Source organism: Epinephelus lanceolatus, chromosome 10 (genome assembly GCF_041903045.1).
Source record: "Epinephelus lanceolatus isolate andai-2023 chromosome 10, ASM4190304v1, whole genome shotgun sequence".
Lineage (NCBI taxonomy): Eukaryota > Metazoa > Chordata > Actinopteri > Perciformes > Serranidae > Epinephelus > Epinephelus lanceolatus.
In genome coordinates, this window is record NC_135743.1 from 29,422,282 (window position 1) to 29,446,622 (window position 24,341).

At 41.2% G+C, this 24,341-nt stretch overlaps 1 protein-coding gene across 5 annotated transcripts in view; it reads left to right on the top strand.

The window, feature by feature from the left end:
• The window catches only part of grb10b (growth factor receptor-bound protein 10b), a 79,881-nt gene extending 55,770 nt beyond the window's left edge, over positions 1–24,111 (top strand). The window contains exons 1-13 of one of the 5 annotated variants that reach the window (XM_078171917.1): positions 5,406–5,508; positions 8,137–8,293; positions 14,438–14,553; positions 15,009–15,083; positions 16,783–16,920; positions 17,213–17,323; positions 17,685–17,783; positions 17,895–17,972; positions 18,278–18,394; positions 18,835–18,901; positions 19,015–19,102; positions 19,234–19,327; positions 20,352–24,111. In XM_078171917.1, the coding sequence (XP_078028043.1) occupies positions 5,452–5,508; positions 8,137–8,293; positions 14,438–14,553; positions 15,009–15,083; positions 16,783–16,920; positions 17,213–17,323; positions 17,685–17,783; positions 17,895–17,972; positions 18,278–18,394; positions 18,835–18,901; positions 19,015–19,102; positions 19,234–19,327; positions 20,352–20,498 (1,344 nt within the window). In that variant the 5' untranslated portion in view covers positions 5,406–5,451 and the 3' untranslated portion in view covers positions 20,499–24,111. Of the gene's footprint in view, positions 1–5,405; positions 5,509–5,816; positions 6,564–8,136; positions 8,294–14,437; positions 14,554–15,008; positions 15,084–16,782; positions 16,921–17,212; positions 17,324–17,684; positions 17,784–17,894; positions 17,973–18,277; positions 18,395–18,834; positions 18,902–19,014; positions 19,103–19,233; positions 19,328–20,351 lie in introns of those variants that run through there. The other 4 variants (XM_078171918.1, XM_033640617.2, XM_033640616.2 and 1 more) reach the window with 4 other exon arrangements.
• Positions 24,112–24,341: the final 230 nt, after the last annotated feature.

Sequence of the window (24,341 nt, forward strand, 5' to 3'; positions counted from 1 at the left end):
ATTTGACGCAGTAATTGGATGACAAGGGGCATTTTACCGTCCCTTCCTCATGAGTCAGCAGAGTTTTCTTGGCTAGTGCCTCCCACTTCTGCTGACTACAGGCGCTGAGCGGGGACCGCCAATTGTCCGAGGCCCATTCAGGTTTTTGTGTCTCCATCTCATCATCCGGACGTCAGTTTCCAGGGGCGGCCGAGACCACACACAGCACCACATTACAGTCAGAGGGGCTTTATAGAGAGTACTTGTTAATGGGAATATGAAGTTGGGGTGGGTCGTGTGAGCCAAATCAGCTTATCAATGGCTACAGTTCTTTTTTGGCAACACCAACTGGGGTTTTGTAGGACAGAGACAGAGCAGATATAGCTAAATGTTGACAGTGGAAGGGTTTGTCTTGGCAAGACTGTTGACCTGCTAGAAGCCAACACCCTGTAAGTTTCTATGTAGAAGACAAGTGAATACTTGTGAGAAAAAAACTGTGAAACCTTGGCAGTGCAACATTGGATTTCACTGTAAAAATAAGCGAAGTTATCTAAAACCAGACTAAGACATGTAGATAGACACAACTGGGAATGTTTTCATACAAAGAAATTATAGTTTACAGTTTTTTCTGAATTGGTTCTGTTGGAATAATAAACAATGTGATATTTCATACCATCCATTTTCTCTGTTGTTCTATCACATCCAGCTTCCTGCTCATTCAATGAAGACCCTTGCCAGGGATGGTTCAGTTTCATGTATTTATATATTATAAATCCAAAAACTGCCATTAAACATTATCATACCTAGATAATTTCGATTTCAATCATTATTTTATTACTAACCCCTGGATTATTGGGTCACAAATGTTATTGAGTGTGCTTTATGAGCTCTGAGAATATGGTAACATAGTCTTCTTTGCTCCAAATATTGTGCATGCAGCTGCCAACAAGCTTCATCAATCAGATGATACGGTTATAGATGGCTAAGGTTCGTTTAAGGACTGTGGTTAAGGTTAGGGTAGGACATAATTGCACACAGCCTGAAGGCTCAACTCAAGGGCAAAAAAGTCCCTGTGCGTGTTAATCGGAAAGAATTTCCATGTTGCTTCGATATTCCAGGAAGAGTTGACATCAGGTTTGAATTTACATATGAATATTTGGTGTGACTAGACACTGTCTTTTGGCACTAACTGATTAGAATTTTTCCATGATGCTGTGTAACAAAGCTTGACTCCCTTCTCCCCCGTGCAGCCGTTATCCAGGTTGCATACCTTTCTCAACTGCTTCATAGCATTGCCCACATGTAATGGATCCTAATGTGTGTGCAGGCTCGTATGCCTAATGGCTAATAGTCTTTCAGAATTGTAATCTGCCACAGTAACTCCTATCTGATGTAATGGCTTGTAATGCGTACGTAATACCAGTGGAGCTATTTATAGACCAGCAGCCAATTCTCAGAGAGATGGATGTGTGTGTGCGTGTGAGCTGCCGGGCATGCACACACACGCTTGTGTACATACTTCAGTTTGCACAAAGTGCGTTCTCATACAGTGCAGTTTACTTTCTCTTTGTTTGAGCCTGTCTAGTTTCTGTCTAGCTTTGTCTTTATGACTGTGTGTGTGTCTGTGTGTGCATTTGTGCTCTTGTGCAGATATGCTAATACACAAAATATCTATGTGCTTAGCAGTATTTGTCTGTATATGTGTATCTCAGGATGTGTATGTGAAACCAAACACATCTGGGTGCCTGTGTGTCTGATACAGTGTGTGTGTGTGTGTGTGTGTGTGTGTGTGTGTGTGTGTGTGTGTGTTGCCTGAAGCTCTCAGTCTCTCCCTGGGGGATTACATCACAGGGCAGTTATCAGACCTGAGTCATCAGAGAGGTTGAGAGGCCCCGCTCTTCTCCATCTAAATGAGGACATACTTAAAAGCATTAAAAGATAAAGAGTTTTCTTTCTTTATTTCTTTCTGTCTTTCTGTCTGTCTATCTTGCTTGCTTGCTTGCTTTCATTTCAAGGATGGTTGGAAATTAACTTTTTTATCCACCTGCCACTGTGACTGGTGGAATTGAAGAACTACCAGTCACAAGGTTCCACAGGCTGTCGCCGGCTTGTTGTCCTTCGCCTCAGGTGTGGCTCAGTAAGCACTAATGCAAAGTCAAAAGTATTCGGTGACATATGAAAAAGACTCTGCCACTCATCTTTTTTACAGTTGTTGAGGACATTAGACCAGAAAACCTTTCTTTCCCACATGTCTATTCTTTGCCTTTAAGAAGACAACTAAGAAGTAGAGTAGGTCAGTTGAAACGTGTCACTCCGCTGTCATCTCTGCCTGCTTCCTCATTCCTTCCACTCACGAGGCCGTCTTATGGCATTGCCACTTGGGAAGATAAGATTTCCAGAGCTAATGAAGGATCAGCTCCCACCCAAACTAGTCCACATTTGGTCATTTGCTTTGAAGTCACGCACACTCTCAGCTGATCAGTATCATCTGACTGTTAAAATCACTGGTCACAGTCAGAGACATGGATGAGGTGGTCTTTATAATGTCACAAGGAGATACTTTTCTGATGATTCATGCTGCTCCTGCAGATGCTGGTTATTATTAGTACTACTTATTCCTACCAGCTACCTACTGTACTGAACAGCCAAGCCTCCTCGTGTTTCATATCACCATACTTACACGCATTATGTTCACACAGTATTTCCCTATTTCGTCACACACATATCCTCTTGCAATAAATAATTCTAAATGTGTCTCTGAGGCCCCCTTTTTACACAAACACTAATGACTGTCATCTGATTATCCTTCTACATATAGGACTAGGTTGGAAAATATAACTATTCCATACCAAACCATAGAATTAAACATGACTTAATTGAATGCTGTATATCTAATAGGAATGTAGTGTTTACAGATTGGACATAGGAGATATTTATTTTTGCATTTGTATAATTTATATTTTTTCACAGTTATTTCCTAGTTTCTTCAAATCATCTCTCCTCCAGTGAGATTTACTGGGAGGGAAAAAATGTGACTAAAGATTCCCGCTTTACCCTCAGATCTAACCTTTCACGGCAGATGGTTTGTTAGACAGAACCATCCGAGAAGCTGTCATTGTAAACTCTTTTGAAAAGGGCAGGCACTTTCAAAAATGCTTGGCAGGTGACTGGATGAACCATCTGTCTGTCACTGTCTGTTACGGGCTAACTTCAGTCAGGAGAAGAGCAAAAACATCTTTTCCATTGAAAAAGCCTTGTGTCTTTCTTTGCTCACTCTCTCTCTGACTAGCTCTTTGTTTACTTTCCTCACTTCCGTTTTTCTTCTTGTGCACTGAACTGAACTGCAAATCAGAGTGATTTCATTCCCCGACGCTGATTCAACATCCTACATCGGTCACACAAAAAAAAAGCCAACTTGGGCCAGCAAGGGGCAACAGTGCGAGATACACCGCACTGACTAGGGCAACAGACACTCACTGACAGCCTGACATTGACCCATGGGCAACCGTGCACTTGGTGTGTCAGGGCCTTCAAGTTTGGTGTTTTGACCGTCACCATCTTGAAAATTTTGGAGCCAGACGTGACCATATGTGGACAAAAGGCTGGAGCTGTGGAGGACTGAGATGTCAATCTGACTCATAGCCTAAGTCAAGCCTTAATAAAATGTAAATGGGTGCCTTATATAAATATTCACCCCTCTACAGTTGTCATGAATGTTGAGATTAGTAATTGAGAACAAAACCATTTTTTCCACCCCCCATTCCTATATTCTACCCATCCGTGGGGATTGACTCGCTTTTGGAGTCAGCCTCTAATGGCAGTTTGAGGAACTGCAGTTTTTGGCATTTCAGCATTGGCTTCATTTTTCAGCTCCGGGCGTCACTGCTTAGTTTCTTCACACACACACATACACCGATAGCACGCCCATAGCTGCCAGTGCGCTGATTACAAATGCATTACTTGAAGCCTGACCCTGTGATCTTGTTATCCTGTGTCGCTTCTCATGTGATGTCGCGAAAATCCAGCTGCCGTGCAGGGTTATCAGATCCCACCCCTGTTTGCAGACACGGTCTGACGAACCTGTAACAGCTGCTATTCCAATGACAAGATAATGATCCCTCACTGGCTTCCCATCAGCAAACACTGCCACACTGAACCTGTTGTATTTACCCTTATGCCACCTGTGCACCAGCAAAACTGTTATTATTACTATTGACACAGCACTAAATATGGTATCTACCTAACTAAATGGCATTACATTTCTTTAATAACACCTCTCATTCATGAGTTGAACAAACCTTTATGGCTTGGAACATGACTCTGGACTTTGGACTGGCAAGGCTTGACTCTTGGTTGTGGTAAAACAAACACCTGACCCCACCTCTGGATTACAACAATCCTGTTGCTATTGTGTTGAATAGAAATCCATGTCAAACCTGTCATGTCGAAGCAAGGACAGGTCACACAAACCATGCTGGATTATCATTCATGTGTTCAAGACTTCATGGCAAAAGGTAGACCATATCTCCAAAACCTTCTAACCAATTTCAACTCAACTGTTGGACAAGGGCGTTGAAGTTAATAGACTGATTCAACAACTGGTATTATTACAACACTGGATGTAAAAACCTGACTTGCAGCATGTGTGATGAGTGCAGCCTTCTTGGGGCTTTCCCCTCTGGCTGACTAACTGTGACGTAGTTGAGGGTGTGTGTCCTGGTCCGTGTGAGTGTAGTGGGAGGGAGGGGGTGGGAGAGACAGCTGTGCAGGCTAGATATGTAGTTAACAGTAGGAAGCATTCATACTACACATTCTGCTGCAGTGTGTCACCAGACAGTCTCTCTCTCTCTCTCTCTCTCTCTCTCTCTCTCTCTCTCTCTCTCTCTCTCTCTCTCTCTCTCTCTCTCTCTCTCTACTTCCCTCTTCGTACCACTCTTTTTCCCTTCACTTCTCTCTTCTGTCTGTCTCCCGCTTCTCCCACACACTCCCACATACGTGCCTGTGTGCATGTGCAATCATTCACACACACATACGTGCACTTTTCCCTCTCCTTCTGTCCCCTCCCCCAGCCACAGACTCCCCCTCTCCCTCCCTCCCTAAAGTTTCCCGCTATAGTAAATGAAGTCGTATCTCAATGACTGCTCCCACTTTTACCACCGTTTCCTCCTTCTTTCTGTGGAACTGTGCTTATTCCTGGATTACACCTCACCCACACATGTACAAACACACATCCTCCTTTCCTGTGAAAAAAAAAAAAGTAGAGAAAACAAGAAGAAGTTGCTTCAAGGACAACGTAAAGCTGTTCTCGCCTCTCCCAGACGGGGTGTGTCAAGGCTTTTGTCTGTCTGATGCCGTATTAAATATCGGAGTTAAAAGGAGGGGTGGGGGGCTGTGTGTGTGCATGTGTGTAAAAGTCTCCGGGGGTTTTTTTGTTTTGTTTTTTTTTGTTCTTTAGAGAGAAAGAATGTTGGCATGAAGCTAGCCACCAGGGGAGGAGGAGAAGGTCGGAGTGCTCAAGTGCTGCTCCAGGTTTGTTTCATTTCATTTGCTCTGTAATGAGTCTTGTTACTGCTGTGAGAGGCAGAAGGGAGATCTGACTGGGGAGTTCAAAGTTAAGCCACAGGGAGGGAGGAAAGGAGGGAAGGAAAAGAAAGAACATACAAGCCAACAAGCCCTCACTTGAAAACTTTTGGAGACACGAAAAGATTAACTTTTTTATTTCCTTATTCCTTTCTTCCTCTTCCTGCTCCAACTCCTCCTCCTCCTCCTCCTCCTCCTCCTCCTCCTTCGCTGCCCCACACCCTTCTCAAATGAACCCTCTCTGAAAAGAAACTGAAGCAGAGGAGCTCGCAAGAGGTCTGAAAAAGTTGGCTGCGTCTGTGCATGACTGTGCGTCTGTGTGTCTACTGGAGTGTGTATGCTTCTCAGAGAGTGTGTGTCTGTGTGCCTCTGTGTGTGTGTGTGTGTGTGTGTGTGTGTGTGTGTGTGTGTGTGTGTGTGTGTGTGTGTGTGTGTGTGTGCGCGCGCCTAGGTCTGTGTGGGAATGATTACATCAGCCTGCTGCAGCCTTATGATTGGTTGGTGAGCGTGTGGTTTGATTCAGTGTGCCTCGGAGCCCGTGGCTGAGGCTGTAACCCTTTGTGAGGGGGAGAGAGAGAGGGAGAGGGAGAGGGAGGGAGAGAAAGAAAGATAGTTGTCAGACTCAGCCGGCACTGGAAGCACTGTACTGTACCTGCTGCCATCCGATCACTGACTGTCTCTGTGTCTCTGTCCTGTGAGCCTTACAGACAGCGGCTTTAGGTCACACAGACATTTTTTTTTTTTTATTTTTTTTTTTTTTAAAGACAGAGCTGGCGGCCTAGATAGACTGAAGGACTAGTCTGCAGGCTATGTGACAGGTAGCACAACTGTCAACTGTCGGAAGTCAAATTTGTACCTTTCTTTCTGGAGGAGACATAACAGCAAGCTTTTCAGTTTAAGTGACTGTGTGTGACTGAGTGTGTGTGTGTGTGTGTGGGGGAGCCAGGCTCACTCCAAAAATGCCTTCGTGTTCCCCGGACTGCTGCCTATTGCGGGCCGTGGAGGTAAGACCGCTTTCTCATGTCTCTTATCTCTCCTTGTGTGTCTCTGCCTCTCTTTGCCTCCTTCTCTCTCTTTTTTTTCTTTAAATGCTCAGACCATTTCTCTTTGAAGTACTGCTATGATTAACCAGAGGCGAGATTGTGTAAATACCTCAAAGGCTCAAGGACAATTTGTCTTTTTTCGAAAGATGTGAGCAGAGCATTTAAAAAAAAAAAAAAAAGAGTCAAATACGTCAGCGGCTTTGAATGATTGAGGCTCCCCTTGCCTTTTCGTCTTGAACATTTTGGACGGATAAGAGCGCCTCAGGCCTGGTTTGTGCAAACTGTGATGCTGTAAGAGGCATCTTTTGCTCAAGAAAGACAACATAATTTCTTTGTCATGATACATTATGTGGGAAGTCTGCATACATGACATGTGTAGGCTTAGTAGGCTTGGATTCCTGTGTAGGCTAACAAGGCTGGATTCCTCTGCAGGTTCAGTAGGCTGCTCTAGTTTTCTCTGTGGGCCATTACATGTGAATGTGGTTCCTTTTGAAAGGATAACCTGTGGATATAGATTTAGGACTATTGATCGCAATAGAAAGGACAGATATCTCCTGGATTTTTGTTGCTCTCTAACAGTACGTAATGATATACAAGAAAATGTGGACATATTTTACACGGATGAGATCTTAGAGTGGAGTTTAACCTACTCAGGGTATGATGCACTGTTGCTACACAGCATCTACATCACACTGGACAGATCAGTAGTGGCTCAATATGTGTGTGAGTACGTGTGTGAGTCAGTCTTATTAATGGAAACCGCTGTCATTCATGGATTGGATCATTACTGGCCTAATTTTAACATATCAAGTTGTGGAAAAAAGAACTTGTGTGCATGAATTTAAAGCAAAATCAGTGGTCGTGTCTTATCTCTGGATGGATGCATACATTTTTTTGATAAGCTATAATTGGAAACTCCATTCTTACTTCCTCCTAAGATGCATTACAGTATACTATATCCACTGGGTGTAGACAGCCCTGCTTTGTGTTTACAAGAGCAGACGCTTGTTATACACTACGGTATATTTGCTTCTATGTTACACCAACAAGTTGCTATAAGAAATGCTTGTCTGTGATTTCTAACACCACAATTGCTACACAGTTTTGATTGTCTGTTCTTTTCTATTGTGTGCTGTAATTACAGGCCTGTGTATGCTATAGTGGAGCGGGTGCTATATGATAAATACTGTGCTACTGTTGGAGGAAAATAGCTGGCTTCACCCACCTATTAGGCTTGAGTTTTCAAAAATGGTTTGTGTGAGATGACTTTATCACAAGTTAGTATTCCCTGTGAGGCTAACATTGAAAAAATCATATTTAAAGTGTCATCTTATTCTAAAATTATCCTGCGCAGATGGAAAGGTCTATCAGTCTTTCGCTTCATTTTATCATCAAGGACACCTTAAGACTGATTTAGAAGCATTTTGTTCTCTTGTCATTTTTTATAGAAACACTTCAGTCTCAAGTTTGCCAAGCTACCTCGACATGATCTCTGTCTACTTTAAGTGAACTCTGATGTATTCTCTCCCCACAGATTGTGAAGATTTTCAGTGAAGATGGCATGGGGAAAGTGGTGGAGATCCCAGCCGACATGACAGCCAGGGACCTGTGCCAGCTTCTGGTTTATAAAAGCCATTGTTTGGACGACAACAGTTGGGCACTTGTTGAACACCACCCGCTGCTAGGGCTAGGTAAGGGGCAGAGCCCTGCTGCAGGCCTGAAACACTGTTCACACACACACACACACATACACACACAAAAGCACACATGAACTGACACTCTCTCACACACACACTCACATACCTACACAGAAACTCATGGATTTTTGGGTGGGCTGAGACATGCAATACAATCACTGACAAACACAGGTGCATTCATATATATGTATGCATGCATGCCCGCATACTCGGGGAGACAGTTCAGGCGCATATTCTCACGCAGGCATGTATTCAAGCATGAGTGCATGCACATACTATACAGCATATGCACGCACAGAGCCATAATGTCCAGTGATCTAATCAAGTCCAACACAGTGGCTGTGTAAAAAGCTCCCGTAGTGTAGCAGTGCAGTGTGGTGCAGACGAGGCAGGGGTATGTTATCTCATGAAAAACGGAGACAGACATCGAGCACACACACTGAGTTGCTTGTCGTTGAGAAATATGTAGGTTAAACGTATCGATGAGGTCAGAGTTGCTTTAGCATCGACAGGCCAATGATTGTTTGACTCAATCGTGAACAGACAACTGAAAGCAAGGTAAAAAGAAAAGCACTTGCAAGATACATGAGCTGTTGGGGCGTCGGTGGCTTAGTGGTAGAGCAGGCGCCCCATGTACAAGGCTGTTGCCGCAGCGGCCCGGGTTCGACTCCAGCCTGTGGCCCTTTGCTGCATGTCACTCCCTCTCTCTCTCTCCCCCTTTCACACTTGTCTGTTCTATCAAATAAAGGCTTAAAAATGCCCAAAAAAAAAAAATCTTTAAAAAAAGATACCTGAGCTGTATCTATGCATTTGTAGGACAGATGAAACAGTTGCTGTTGTCATCATGAAATCTGATGCCAATAACAGGTGTGTTGACATTAGTTAAAGTATTGTCCTGCAATTCAGTCATACGAGTTATATAGGGCTGATGAAGATTCCAGCTTCAGTGTATAATATGCTTGAATAAGACTAAAAAATGATGTGTGTTTAAGCTCCAGGTTTCCTAAAGTCACTGCACGCAGGTAAACAGCAGAATTACTGTAAGTGGAGACAGTGTTTCCCAGGGGCTCTTATTAAAGTTTACTTACACTGGAGGACAGAAACTCTCTTTGGTCCACACTCATAAATTAAACAAACACAGCAACTGATAAATGTAACTGCCCTGAAGCCTACATCTTGACATTCATTTGGGCAATACAGAGTAGTTTAATATGGTTTTTATGCTTTATGCAGAGGACGGAGAGTGTCGTATATGGTATCTGACTTCCTTCACTGATATTTTTAACTTGTGCACTCATTTAAGGTCACGAGACAGCTTGGAATCAGGTCTTTTTAGGACTCCGAATTAAAAACAATATCATATTCGGTATGGACAAGGATCCAGGATAGTTCCACTTGCAGATTATTCTGCGTCCTGAGCTACTTTTTAGGGATAATTGTCATACTGAAGATTAAATTGTGATGTTTTCTCCTCAAATCGGGATTACACAAAGGGCTCAGTGTAGAAGCAGGTAGATTAGAAGCTAAGGGAAGAGAAGGTGATAATTGAAGGTTATGGATCAGGAGATGAAGCAATGTAACTGATGATTACTGTAACAAAACCTTTGCCAACCGGTGCTCCTCTCAGTGTCAGAGATGGTGTAATGTTATCGATCCAGTACCATAAATGACACGGCAGAGAGGTGATGGACATGATTGATGGAGAGTTTAAAAAGCTGTATTTCATGTTAAAGGTTCTTTAGATTGGGAGTTGTGATACCACGGCACTGACACCTCTCTCCTGAAAATAGAAGCCCCCGCCGCATCAGACGGAGACCTCAGGACTAATGTAGAGTAAAGAGGTCAAAATGGTGATGGCGGACCAACTCAGAAATGAGGAATAATATTTTGTGTAGAACATTAATTGTATTTTAGTTGGCCAGTTATTAGCAGTAGAGAGGTAGCATGTTATACAGCAGATTCTTCATAGATTTCTGTTGGAGTAAACACAGGTATCTGAGAAAGTTTGACTCGCTGTTTTGATAGTCTTGACCTCCAAATGTGGCACCAAACTGATGTGAGGAGAATGCTGGAAAGTAGAAAACTCATTGCTGCATTAAGAAGGAAGCATCTTTATGTTTTTGTCGGGGTGATTTTGTGTCAGACTTGGCAGTATTACAGTGAGTTTGGAAAGCTGTGGTCAGCTGAACGTTAGAAAACCCAACCTCCCCCTGAGGAGAGGGACGATTATAAAGCGCTTATGGAAGACAAGTTGAGCCTGTGCTCTGCGCTCATGTCTGTACAGTTTAACAGATGTGGGAGAGCAGTGGGCGTAGTTTTATATAGAGTAGTGTGCCCGGTAGTGAAACATACTGTCGAAGCAGAGACGGTAAGAAACGTGTAAAAACATTTGTTACAACTGTCAGCTTGTGTCAATATAATTTTGGCTGTTATGCTGTCAGACTTTTAGAAAACGTATTGTCCCCAAAGCTCTCACCTAATATTTCACCATCTATCACGATCTGATTACAGTTCTCATCAGCGCTGCCAGCACGCCTCTGCCAAATACAGTTAGGTCTGCTTGTTGTAAATGACATCATCTTTGGCCCGGAGTGACTCTATTCTATTATAGCCCTTCTTCTATTCTGGCGCACCTGTACTGCAACCGTATTCTTTCCAGGTCTGGAATAACTACTCATCGTATTTTATGTTTAGGAGTTCTCAGAAAATGAGATGTGATGAAGCGGCGGCATGCTGATGGGTCAAATTGAAGGGTTATGCGTTTGTCAGTACAGAACGAGTAACCGCCTGACTGAGTGTGTGTGTGTATGTGTTTGTAGATGTATGCACATTTGGATTTCTGTCTATAACGAAGCAGCAGTATATCTATGTTTGACATATTACAGTCATTTAGATATTTCAACCAATAATTTGACTTATTTGGAGCTGGTTGCTCTTCCTGTAGTTGACATATGTGGCTAGTTGCTTTTCAGTCTTAAACAGTGATTGTAATTGTGTTTAAATTAGTTCTCTGTCAAGTATGAATCATTTTTGTAGTGGTGTGTATACTGTATGTTGATGAAGCCATCTGAGAACCAGAAATGTGTTTGTAGGGGTGTACAGTATCTGCTGATATCTTGTATCTTACCAACCGTCCATAAATATAAGAGCCTTTTAAGTGTCAAAGTCTATTGTTAAGTGATAATTGCCTACAAGTAGAAACACATTTTTTGAGAAATCACTTGATATTTTTGAAAACATACATAAAATCAGGATGCGATGATCTGCAGTTTGAAATCCTTTTCGAAATATATTCAGCTGAATACAGTACAAAGACAAGATATTTAATATTCAGACTGATACAATTTTGTAACTTATTTTTCCGTACATATACACTCATTCTGGATTTGATTCCTGCAAAATATTTCAAAAAAAGTTGAGACAGAGGAAGGGGGGAAAATCACCGGAGGATCCATGTTATAGTATTGTTGCGATTTTAAATATGTTGCGATATGCTGAGTGACAGATTGCAGTTTAGTACCTTTTTTCAACTGTAAATTATGTTCCTAAAGGAAAACGTTGCCAAAATCTGTTTTATCGAGTAAGATAAAGTTTTCAATGTGTTCATCACACTTCAGCCATTTCCTTTGCAGCAGCAAAACATATTGTGGACTGAAAAAGCAATTGATTATATTATCCTAGTAGGCTACCTAACGTTTAATTTGTATTTATCATAGAGATTATTTCTAAAATGAAAAAATCAACACTTGGCACTGTGCAATGATACGATATTGCCACACAAAAATATTGCAATACTATGCTGTATTGATTTTATCCCCCACCCCTTGGCAAAAGCATGTTTACTGCTCTGTTACATCACCTTTTGTCTTAACAATGTTTGGGAACCGAGGACAGTCATTTTTAAAGTGAAATTTCCCTCCCAGAATTCTCGAGCGAACCCCCAAAAATCTTATTAAAGACTGCCTGTGTGGAATAATGAACGCTGAAAGAGATTAGTGTCTTCATAAAGGAAGCGTCTTATGGCTGGCATCATAAACAAAGGCTTCTCCAAGTATTAGATTAGTTTTAGTTAGCATGTTCAGTACTTTTTTCCCGTGTCAATACACCTCATTACACACTTCGACTTCTTTATCTGTGTAGTTTTACTTAGTTCATGTGAATGTGAATGTAAATTTCTTGTGAATAGCTGCAATGGAAATGTGTTGAATACTTACGTCACTGCCCAACTTTTTTGGAATTAGGGTTATATATATATATATATATATATATATATATATATATATATATATATATATGTGTGTGTGAAATGCTTTTTGCAGCATGTGAATGACCTGGCCGTGTGTGTACGTGTCCATGTATGTGTGCACCATCTGTACGCCTGCACTGCACATATATGTGCCGTTACACTTCATGTGTGCATATGTGGTCGGGTGGTGGATGAGAATAGAAGTTTAAGAGAGACCCGAACAATAGTGTGTTTGAATTGAGAGACCTATTCCCGTACATGGCCGCCCACTCGCTGGTACACTGCTGAATGGGATAAAATGGCCCTTTTGAGATTAGTACCAGTGACCTCTACTTGTCACCCCGAAAAGGTTAACGACTCCGGGACAGTGAGGTAGTGTTGCCAGGGTGAGTCACTGTCACGAACCTGAGTGACTCATCAGACAGGCGACCAGATGAAAAGAAAAAGACGAGTCGTGACAGTGTGAAAGAGACTGCGACAGACGGGATAAAGAGGGAAAACGAGAGGGACACATGAAATGAGATAATGATGTGAGATAGAGCCGTGCAGTTGGTTCCCCTCTGAAGTTCTCCATTTCACATCAGAAACAGATATCAGAGCAAATACTGGTATCGCAAAAGTTAGTTAAGTATTTTAATTAGATCTACTGGGGAAAGGAAGGATGTCTTTCATTAAAGACATGACAGAGAGAACTTGTAAGGCCGTTGGAATTGAGTGACTCATGACCGGTTTCAGCGTCGCAGTCACAGAATATTAATCACTGACCACATCCATACAAGGACACACCTTTGGTTGAATCACACTCAAAATTGTCTATGGTTGAAATTAAGCGTGGTCACTCATGTCATATATAGTACATCCTTTAAACCTGTGTTGAGGTGTAGATGAAGTCTGCTGTTTCAAATGTGTGTAACTGAGATATTTTTGGCAAAAGAAGTTTAGTTTAGAAGTTAAGTGGGGATGTGTGCAGTCAGTCAGCTAGTTGATTTAGTGTTGCTGCCCTCGGTTAAACATATTGTTAAACTAATTTTTATTTTATGTGACTGCACTCACTCAATAAAATTGCTGTTATAATAATCAGGCATGTTTCCTAAGGGTTTATTTTACTAATGTATGTTGTGTTTAATAAATGTTTTTGAGAACTTGTATTAAATGAATTGTTGTTATCTGTTGTAGGATAGTGTGTAATGTGCCACTCGTTTTAGCTGCATTTAAAACACAATCTGGTCATTGAAAAATGTCATTAAAGATTTCAAATGGCTTTTTAATATACACAGGATTTTTTCCAGACAATGTTTATCCTTACACATTAAATAGTGCTCAATTTTTACTGGATGTTTTTATTACTTTTAGACTAGTCAGTAAGTCTAGGTTGAAATATTAAGGAGATTAGTCATTAGGAAATCCCATAATGTTGACAGGGGCTTACCCTGAATAAGAAAGGATCTAACAAATTTTGTAATTAAATACTGTTTGTGTTCAAATAAGAACCGACATGTCAAAGCAGATTATAAATGCCTAAAAAAAGATCAAATTACCTGTTGAGATGAAGTGACTGCACTTTTTCTTTCGGTTTCATTTTTGCATCTGGCTTACGAGAAACATTGTTGAAGGGCCTTTCCCTTGAATTTCAATATCTACACAAGTCATTAGAGATTTCCACGGTACTTGTGTGTCATAGTGAGCAAAACGTTGTGGTTTTTACTTTCAGACAGGAGTAAAACACTCACATATCACTTAATTGACAGAACATTTTATTTTATGTTAAGTAATGTTTTATAATTAGTATAATCTTACATGCAGTGTAGTTGTAGGAAATTCTGAGTACTTTGAATAATCAATACTAACTTCATGCATTGCTGTCGTTCCTCTCTCTGCCTGTCTCACCTCAGAGCGCTGTCTAGAAGACCATGAGCTGGTGGTTCAGGTCCAGGCCTCGATGAACAGCGACAGCAGATTCCTCTTCAGGAAGAACTATGCCAAATATGAATTCTTCAGAAACCCGCTGGTAATTACTTTTTCCTAGACATTTCTTAACATGCCGTGTCACTCCTGATGTCTTCTTGTTGAAATATGTTACACGTATAGCCTGTAAAACAGAAATACACCTGCAGCGACAGCTCAGTTTGGATTTTGTTTTTGCATTTTTGTGATTTTTAACACTATTTATTTTTAGATACGTTGAAATAACCTGATAGTTTCTAGTATTTAGAGCATTCAGCCAAATAAGAGAGATGTTTAAGAGTTTCCAGGTGTAATTTACTCCAAAGATTGGCCATTTGGCTCAGAGATGAAATGACAGACATGTTCTTCAACAGTGTCTTATATTTTGACAGCTGACTGTACTAATGAGATTTGCCTTTCTTTTTCTGTCATAAATTCCACCCTATAATTATTGTCACAGTGGCTAATATTCTCTGTCTGTCTGCCCCTCCGTCTCTCTCCACCTTCTTCTTCCACCAGACATTTTTCCCGGAGCAAATGGTCGCGTGGTGCCAGGAAACCAATCGTACGATTCCACCATCTCAGCTCCTTCAGGTACAAGCAGCGCGCACACTTGCACGCTTTTCTCTCCTGTGTCTGTCTCTCTTTTCTCTCCTCTTCCTGACACGCACACAGCTTAGCTTACCTCAGAGTCAGCACCCACTACATACTGTACAATCAAACTGACATACCTCACCTCTGACCTTAGACAGTGTGTCTCGTCAGTGCCTGCAGTAATAACTACCGTTGATCCCCTGTTGACACACGACTGTCTCGGCACACGCACCGCAGGCCCCACACTTGCGATGGATGGAATTAGGCAGTCAGAAATAGAACATTCAGTTCCTCACGTACCTACCGTATGTTTGCACAGTACAAATTCACACTCTTGTGTCATGCTACTTATCTGCTGCACAGGCTGCTCACGGGCCATACTCTGCTTTCACAAAAGATGTAAAGAGAAGACAAAAGTCTGGGAGGAGACCAGACAAAAAGATTCTTGGGATTTTGAAGAGCTTTGGTCTTAATGGATGGAGGGTTTACATGCAGTCTGGCTCTCTGCTGTATCAAGTAATGGAGCTGTCAGAGACGGAACCACAAGTGGAATCCATCCCTTCATCCTCGCTACTCACAGAAAGCTTTTAACTCCCCCGCTGATCATATAGACGTTATGCTCTACATAGAGGAGTCAATAAATGAATGGGGATGTGGCGAGGTTGAGTTGTGTCAGGAATCCCCAGTGTTTGACTTATTCTAAACACAAAATCTTTGCACTCAATTAGAGTGCTGTCCAAACCGAGACGCTTTGTGACCCCGGCTCAGCCAGGTGTTTGCAATATTTCCCTGTTTACGCAAGAAGCACATGTCGACGCGGTGCAGCCGAGGTGCAGCGCTTCGAAAAGAAAGCTTCTTCAATGAACGTCGCGTGTGAACGTGCGCTCCGCAAATGCTGGAAAATGCTCATGCATGAGGCCCATTGTGGGATGTTTCCAAAACACTAGGAAACATGTGCTTTAGATATTGAAGAGTCTTCTGGAACAGTTTACCTTCCAGCCGCAAGCCACAGATTCCAAATCAGCTCTAATAACTTAACCTGCCACTTCATGGTGCGATATTTTTGTGAAACATGGAAACCGCAAATACTTCACACACCCACAAGACAATTTAGGCTTTAAGGGCTCCCATTAGAAATGAACTGTATGTTGAGTCAACATATGTTCTGTATTTGTCTTGGCAGGGACATTGCATAACATGACACATTGTGTTAAAACATACATACTATTTTTCCTTTTTGTATTTAAATTAGAAAATTAAAAAATAGAAATTCATCACCAGCCATGCTTAACACGTCTTCTTCAGCTCTCTTCAGTACTCTACACGCTTTAATTTTTTAGACAGTAGCACAGTGTCTGGCCTTGTCGTGGTCGCTACCATGGTGTGTAATAATTCAAGCTGCCGCCCATCTCAACCGTCAGCTGTCCATCCTTTGCTGATGCAAGAAGCCCAGATGACACTGTGTTCTTTGACAAAAAGCAATTATCTCCTGTCTGTGATGCCTCTACAGATGGTGTCTGCTGCAGCTTTCAGTATCTTGCTGTGATGGTGACAGAGAGCTTAGAGGCTTCAGATGTGATCCAGCGTTGCCCTCCTGAGGCAGAGGGGCCCTCCTCCATGGAGGACACTATAGGACGAAAAAATCTGATATTTTGTGTGCTGATCCCCGGCTTTCTGTCTTTCTTTGTCCCTCCTTCAGAACTTCCTAGCGACCAGTAGCTGTCCAGAGATCCAGGGGTATCTGTATGTGAAGGAAGTGGGCAGGAAGTCATGGAAGAAAGTTTACATGTTCCTGCGGCGCTCAGGACTTTACTGCTCTACAAAAGGAACCTCAAAGGTAACAGCAGCTCACCATTTTCATCTTCAAGGGAGGAAATAAGATGTCATTGTCACTTTCCCTTTTTAACTCTGTAATTACAGTCATTATTCATCATTATATAACTCCAATTCATATGCCAGTGACATTTTATAGTAATAACACAGCAAATATTCCAGATTGAATGTAATTACCTTCCGAGAATCCGCCTTTTATTGATGGTGGTCTCTCTGCATGTGTCTGCGTCTGTCAGTATACCTCCAGGCTGTGTCTCCCTGTGATGTTCTGACTTATTAATTATTTCTGTCTCCAGGAGCCCAGACATCTACAGTTTCTAGCAGACCTTGAAGACAGCAACATCTTCACTGTCATCACAGGCAAGAAGCAGCACGGTGCGCCCACAGACTACGAGTTCTGCATCAAGGTGAGTCTCAGATGACAGAAGTGAGATGAAGATGGAGCTGATTTTTAATGAAATATTATGAGCTGAGGAATGACTGACATCCTGTGCAGCAGCTCTTTGTCTCGTGAAAAGGGCGTCGGCATGCATGCATATAGATGTATATATGGGTGCTGATGTACTGGTTTATTGCCAGTGTTTATTTACTTAATTTCTTTTATTACTAAGTTTTAATGTTGTATGTATCAGTTAAAACATGTTTTCTTATTATCCTCATCAGCTCAGTCACTCCCATCAGTGACAGTGGTGATAATGGTGGAGCTAGCAGTAATAATGATGATGATAATGATTACTATCACTGACTCTTACAACTGTTAATTCACAGCCCAATAAATGTCGAGGGGAGTTGAAGGAGTTGAGGATGCTGTGTGCGGAGGATGAGCAGGGAAGGACCTGTTGGCTGACGGCCTTCCGGCTCTTTAAGGTAAAACACAATGACAAAAAATATATAACATAGTTTTTCATGGTGTATACAATACACTTACTAAGATTTTGATAGTGTTGGTTAACCAGTTTGTTCCTTTTTTCTTTACAGTATGGGATTGTGTTGTACCAGAATTATAAGATTCCCCAGCAAAGAAAAACCTTGCTGTCACACTTCTCAGCACCTGTGGTAAGTTTTCTGCTTTATTTAAAAAAGTAAAACACCTTAAAACCTCAGTGCCACAACATGGCTTTGAATAACTCATTAACATGAGCAAATACTGGTTGTGCAGAAATACTTTATTAATATGCACCAGTAACAGCTAACTTACCAGTCTGACAAGTTTAGGAGTTGATATTCACAGAAAGGCTTAGTCACCTGTGCCACCCCACTTTTTATTGCACTGCCTTTGCTTATATGTGCACATAGCTGGCACTTGTGTTGCTGCCTCTGACTCTACTTCTCAACCATCATGTATCTCTGTCTCCCTCTAGCGGAGTGTATCGGAGAATTCCCTCGTGGCGATGGATTTCTCAGGGAGGATAGGCAGGGTGATTGACAACCCTGTAGAAGCTCAGAGCGCCGCCATGGAGGAGGGACATGCGTGGAGGGTGAGACACAACCTCAGTTTTTATGTTATCTCTGACAACAATGCTCGGAGTGGACCTTAAAGATCTCCACAGATGGCAGTGTTTATTTTTGCTCAAATATTCATACAGAGCTTATTTTCCTCTGGTTGTAATTGTTGATTTTTTCAGTTATTCTGAGCTGACAAAATTTGTTTATTAGTAAAGCTGATATGGCCGTGGGGCAGCTGGCAAAATATGAAAATGGTCAGATTTAATCTAATGGATTTAAACTCAGTCCACAATGATTAAATTGGTGTAATCCACTGTCAACTTTGCTCTTATTTATTTGTTTTCACTGTTAAGAAATGTGAAGCTTCACCAAACAAATGTACATGAAGTAGATGTACACACCCTTAACTGCCATGTGCACCAGATCATGAACTAATCCCCGTTGTTTTGTCTGTATGTGGCATCTCTCTCAGAAGAGGAGTCAACGAATGAACATAATCGGCTCCCACAGTCCACTACACCACTCCTCACTAAGCTCAGGTAAAAGCCATTTACAAAATTGTCTATCATGAGCTTCTTCTCATATTTTTTCTTTAAGTTTTAACATGAACAATTTGACATGCATTTAAATGTATTTTGCATTTTCTCTGCAGTCATCCACATAGCTCAGTTGTGGTACCACGGCAGGATAACCAGAGAAGAATCCCATCGCATCATCCACCAGCAGGGACAAGTCGATGGGTAAGGGAGCTGGAGCGAAAACACATTTTACGCGTGTTATTTTTTTCTTCTCCTCCATATTTTTTCTTACTGCATCTATAAAGTCATATGAATATTTTTCTCACAGCGACCTTCTTCCTCTTGGTGCACAGGTTGTTTCTGCTGAGAGTCAGTCAGAGTAACCCCAAGGCGTTTGTGCTCACATTGTGCCATCACCAGAAAATCAAACATTTCCAGATACTACCGGTATGCATTGCTTTGTTTTTTATACACATATATATTTTTTACTCACTAATTGTTTTTATCTTTTATTAAAAAGTGGTCATTGAATGTTGAAAGCAGTTGTAAGGTGGTAGTATTAAAGGAGCAGTGTGTAGGATTTAGTGGCACCTAGTGGTGATGATTGCAGATTACCACTAGCTTAAACTTCTTACATGTGCAAAGCGTGAACTCCTGGTTAGAATTCCTTCAGTGTTCCTTGTTAAGGAGGTTTTTACCAGGAGCCAAATTATCGGCAGGTGTCTCCAAATCAAACAGACAGCATGATTTAAACCCAAAAAAACCCCACTGAATTAAACAGTTCACGTTAAAAAAATCAGTGTTTGAACGACGTTGCTGGTTATAAGGGGCTGCTAACTACAGTCGCCAATGGAAAAATAGAGAACCAGTGTTGGGTTTGTCCATTCTGGGCTACTGTAGAAACATGGCGGTTTAACATGGCGGACTCTATGGACAAGGACATGCCCCTTGTGTATGTATGAATGGCTCAAGGCAATGAAAACACAACAATTCTTATTTTCAGGTGATTATACGCTAAAGAAAACATACTGATTATATTTAATTTCTATCAATAGATCCCTCTTAATTCTACACACTGGACCTTTAAAGCTATTTTAGTTATTTATATGTCTCTTGTGACATGTTTATTTTCTTTCTTGGGTGACAATGCAACCTTTACGACTGTATTGATTAAAATTATTTATGGCAAAAGACTCACTAACTGTTAGTTAGCCCAAAGTTTTTGTGGACTATGTCAGTCGCACAAGTCAAACCATTAACTGTTTGGTCTTACTTGTATAAAAAAGGTTGCTTAAATCCAGGATCTCTCTAGAATGTTGGAAGTCAGGCAAAAGATTGATAGAGATTTGTTGCTTACAAGTCCAAACACGCAAAAAATCATTGTTATGGTGCTTTAAAAAGACTCTGATGTTCTTGCCCTCTCTTTTCTCCTGCCCCGTGGTGTTTTGATGCTCGCTCTTGACCCCGGCAGTGTGAAGAGGACGGCCAAGCCTTCTTCAGCCTTGACGACGGCGCCACCAAATTCACCGACCTGATTCAGCTGGTGGAGTTCTACCAGCTCAACAGAGGAGTGCTGCCTTGTAAACTCAAACACCCGTGCACCGTCGTGGCCTTATGACACCTTCGGATCATCTGACCCCATGACCCCCTATCACTTGACCTGACTCTGCCTAAAACAAACAAAACTACAAGAATCTTTCTGTTGGTTGGTTCTTTTTTTGTTTTTATCTTTACAAGAAGCTGGTGAATTGACTGATGTTTTTGTTGTTTATATTATTGTGAGTCCGCCAGAGACTGCTGACATGTTGGATTCCTTTTTGCATGGATGTTTGAGGAGCTGGATGCACAACCTGCTCACAAGGTTCCTCAGTCAAGAGGAGAGAAGATACAGGAAATGAACACTGCCGTTTGTGTCAATGCTGTCGCGAAATCTTCCACAATCTTGCTACCCATAGTCATCAATAAGCTCGGACACAGTGACCCTCAAGGTTTTATCACGCAGCTCAAGTGTAGACTGTGTATCCCTTCAACTGGACAATCAGCAGGACAGTTCGAGCTCCCGTGTGGACCACTCTGCTCTCTGAGAACAAACTGTAGTCTCATTCAAGCTTCCTCACACGTCCTCAAAGAATATACTGTAGATGGAGAGTTGATTGTCTCTTAGTTTTGCACTCATCAAACTGGGAGTGGCCTTTTGACGGTGCATGACTTCTCAGCTGTCTTAACTGTGAGATGGTGCCACCGCCCTCTAGTGTCATAGGCATGTAAGGACTTGTCAAAATTTAACATGGACGAGATTTGGAGGTGCCAGAGAGAGGGCTGCTTCTGAATCCTTTTTGAGGATTGGAAACATCAGATGAAAACGGCTAAGGAAAAGTCTGGAACTGTTGACACAAATTATTTTTTTAAATAGGGGACAAAACAAAATCTGCGTTGTCCACCCTCACGGAAATTTTATTTGCTCATCCCTCACCTCACAGGGTTTCTTTTCTTGATACATTGCAGTTATGTATTGTTATTAATAGTCTCTTTGATAATATATTTTTTTAAAGCCCACCTTTGGCATCCTGGATATTTTCAACTCTTCATTAGTCACATATACCACAGTAAGGTCATTCTGTACTTGTTACTCTGTCGCATGCTCCATTTCCCGAAAGTATGTCCACTGCAACTTCCACAAACATGAATAAGCATTAATCAAACCATGGTGTCATTCAGGGTGAAATAACAAGGAATAAAGCTAAATGAATTTTGTTACCGGGTAGACCGTTTTGGTGATTGTAAAGTTAAAAGTGCCGGCAAATGCACGATGGAATATGCTGCAAAAGATAAAGTGGGACAGTGGAGAGCATCAGTCTTTTGTTCAGTCTCCTCACCACAGCACAGGGAAGGATAACCACTAGCATTTCCTTCAGGTGTTTTTCAAGTGATAGCGAATCAAAGGAAACTAAATTAGATCCCCCCAGAGATACAGTGGATCCTGCGTTAAACATCTGTCCTGGTTCCAGACTCTCTCTTCACAAGTGTTCCACAAACCGCCTCCTGCTGTACCTGTTAAAGTCAGTGAGATGCTGTTGGACATAAAAGTGGCTAGAAACATGGTTGAGTGTGCTCTGACTCCAGACTCTGGTGCAGTACATCCCATATAATGCAGCCCTGTTCTGCCTGGAAGTACTTGTGAAGTAGCAGTATTGCATATACACCTGCTGCCTACTGCACGCCACCTCTTTGTGAATTCAGGCACAATGTCTATGAAAAGTTAGCTCTTGCTACAGTGTGGGGGAAAATATGTCAAGAGGGAAGAGTATTGAAATGATCTCTATCTCTTCCTCCTCTCAGCCCGTCACATCCGGTCTCATCGCACTTTCTTTAGCCTGCTGTTGGATAAAATGAAAATGCACCATCAGCGGTGTGGCAGCAGCGTAAAACTGGAAATTTTAGGACTCAGACCTCTGACTGCAAATGTACCACACGGCCCACTTTATTTTATTATCTTAACCCCTGTCCCTTCATTTAAATTTAGAGTTGCCTCTGATACATGCTGTGTTTTTGATTGATGATGATGAGATTGTCAAATCAAAAACATAGAATGTAAAACTTGTTTTCCTAATGCCAGCCAAGTTAGTAAAAAAAAAAAAAAAAGTATTTGAATGGATTACGCTTTGTGTTTTGGCCATGTCTGCGATGGAGCTCCTTTAATTAACTGTAGTGCAAGGAAGATTTCAGCACCGTGTCTCTAGATAACCTGGATTAAATTTCTTTTTAAATAGACAGGGCTACTTTTTCAGCACCTATTGATCATGTCTGGAACTAAATGGATAACACATGAAAGGCAAATCCCAGCCATCTCTAATTCTAGGAAGACATACTGCATGTAAAAGCCCAAAGTTATTGGATGTATATCTGATGATATTCATATTCGGTGTCTGTCACTCCCAGTAAATTCACCAAACCCTCTTTGAAATGACGCACCACAGTTGTTGTTCCATGTCAATACATGAAATTTCTAAAACCTCACACTCTAGTTTTATTTAGTCCAAGCTCTGGTTAGGTCACAGGTCAGCAGACATTTACATATCTATTTGTACTTGTACTTGTACTTGTAATGCAACATCAGCCTTGATTGATTTACCTGCAGGTTATCTTGAACATCTGAGATGCAGAATAGCCACACCATTTTGACTTTTTGTGCATGGTCACCATTATTTATCTAAAATGCAATGACTCAATCATTATTTTTAAGTATTGTTGCAGCAAAAATGTATTTATTTATCTTGATGTGACTGATTACTTGAAAATTTTAGATTTTTTTTTTCTCGGCGCTGTTCTGTACTGTTTTCTATTGTCATTACCATGAAATGATTGACCAGTGTGATTTATTATTATAATTATTATTATTGTAATGACATAGCATCTATTGTTTTATTTTGTTTTATTTTTGTCTCATTCAAAAACAGTTTTTTTTGTCATCATCATCACTTGTTTTGAGGCGATGTTTCAAAGCACACTGGCATCCATAGTGTTAATATTGTCGTTCCGATAGACGACAGGTGGAATGTTGAGAGATTAAAAGGAAGTACTCGAGTTTCCCAAAGCATTCATCTCTACGTGTTTAGCCATTTTAATTTCTGTTCTCTTTTCTCCCACATCTATGAAAAATAAGATTTTCAACCCCTCTATTTAAAAAAAAAAGTAAGTAATAAAGCCACAAATGTTTTGGGAAACTGGGTCAAGTAAGCCTCAACATTCTCATAATTCACTAAAACACCATTGCCTTGATGAAACAAATTTAGAAACTAATACAGACACAGTCACATTTTTATACCCTTAAAACTGCAATGAACAGGGATGTGAAAATTCCGTGTAATTCAAACAATACCAGAGCAACCTTATTGGATGGGTTACAGCATTGACCTCCTGTCAGAGAATGAAGAAACTTAATTTAGTAGGTAGATTTTTATCACTTGCATGAATGTGGATTTTGAGTTTATTGTGTAGAGATTCTGTCACTGATATTCGATATTAAGAGGAATCTGGATTATAACAATACATAAATTCGTTTGTAGTTGCTGAAAGTCATCTTAAGCTATCGAGACGTCACTGAAATAATGATGCTAGCTGTTTGTTAATTCCAATCTAAGTCCCCTGAAATTCAATTCCCACTCTGCACTCATCTGCAAATTCACAAGATGCTTTGTTTTTTTTCTCTGACTGACGTGAATGGTAGCAGATGTCATCATGTGAGGGACAGATAGCCTTTAAGGTAGAGGGAGTGTTAACAGTCATAACTGTCATATTCAGATACTCTAAATGCACAAAAGGAGGAAGTAAATTCAATTAGTGAACACATGAAAAATAAATCAGGGGATCTGGATATCCACGTTATTACACTCAACAGAAATGAATGTAACTGGGTTGCTCAGGGTTGACTTGGAGCATGTTAACTACTGGTCCATCAGCT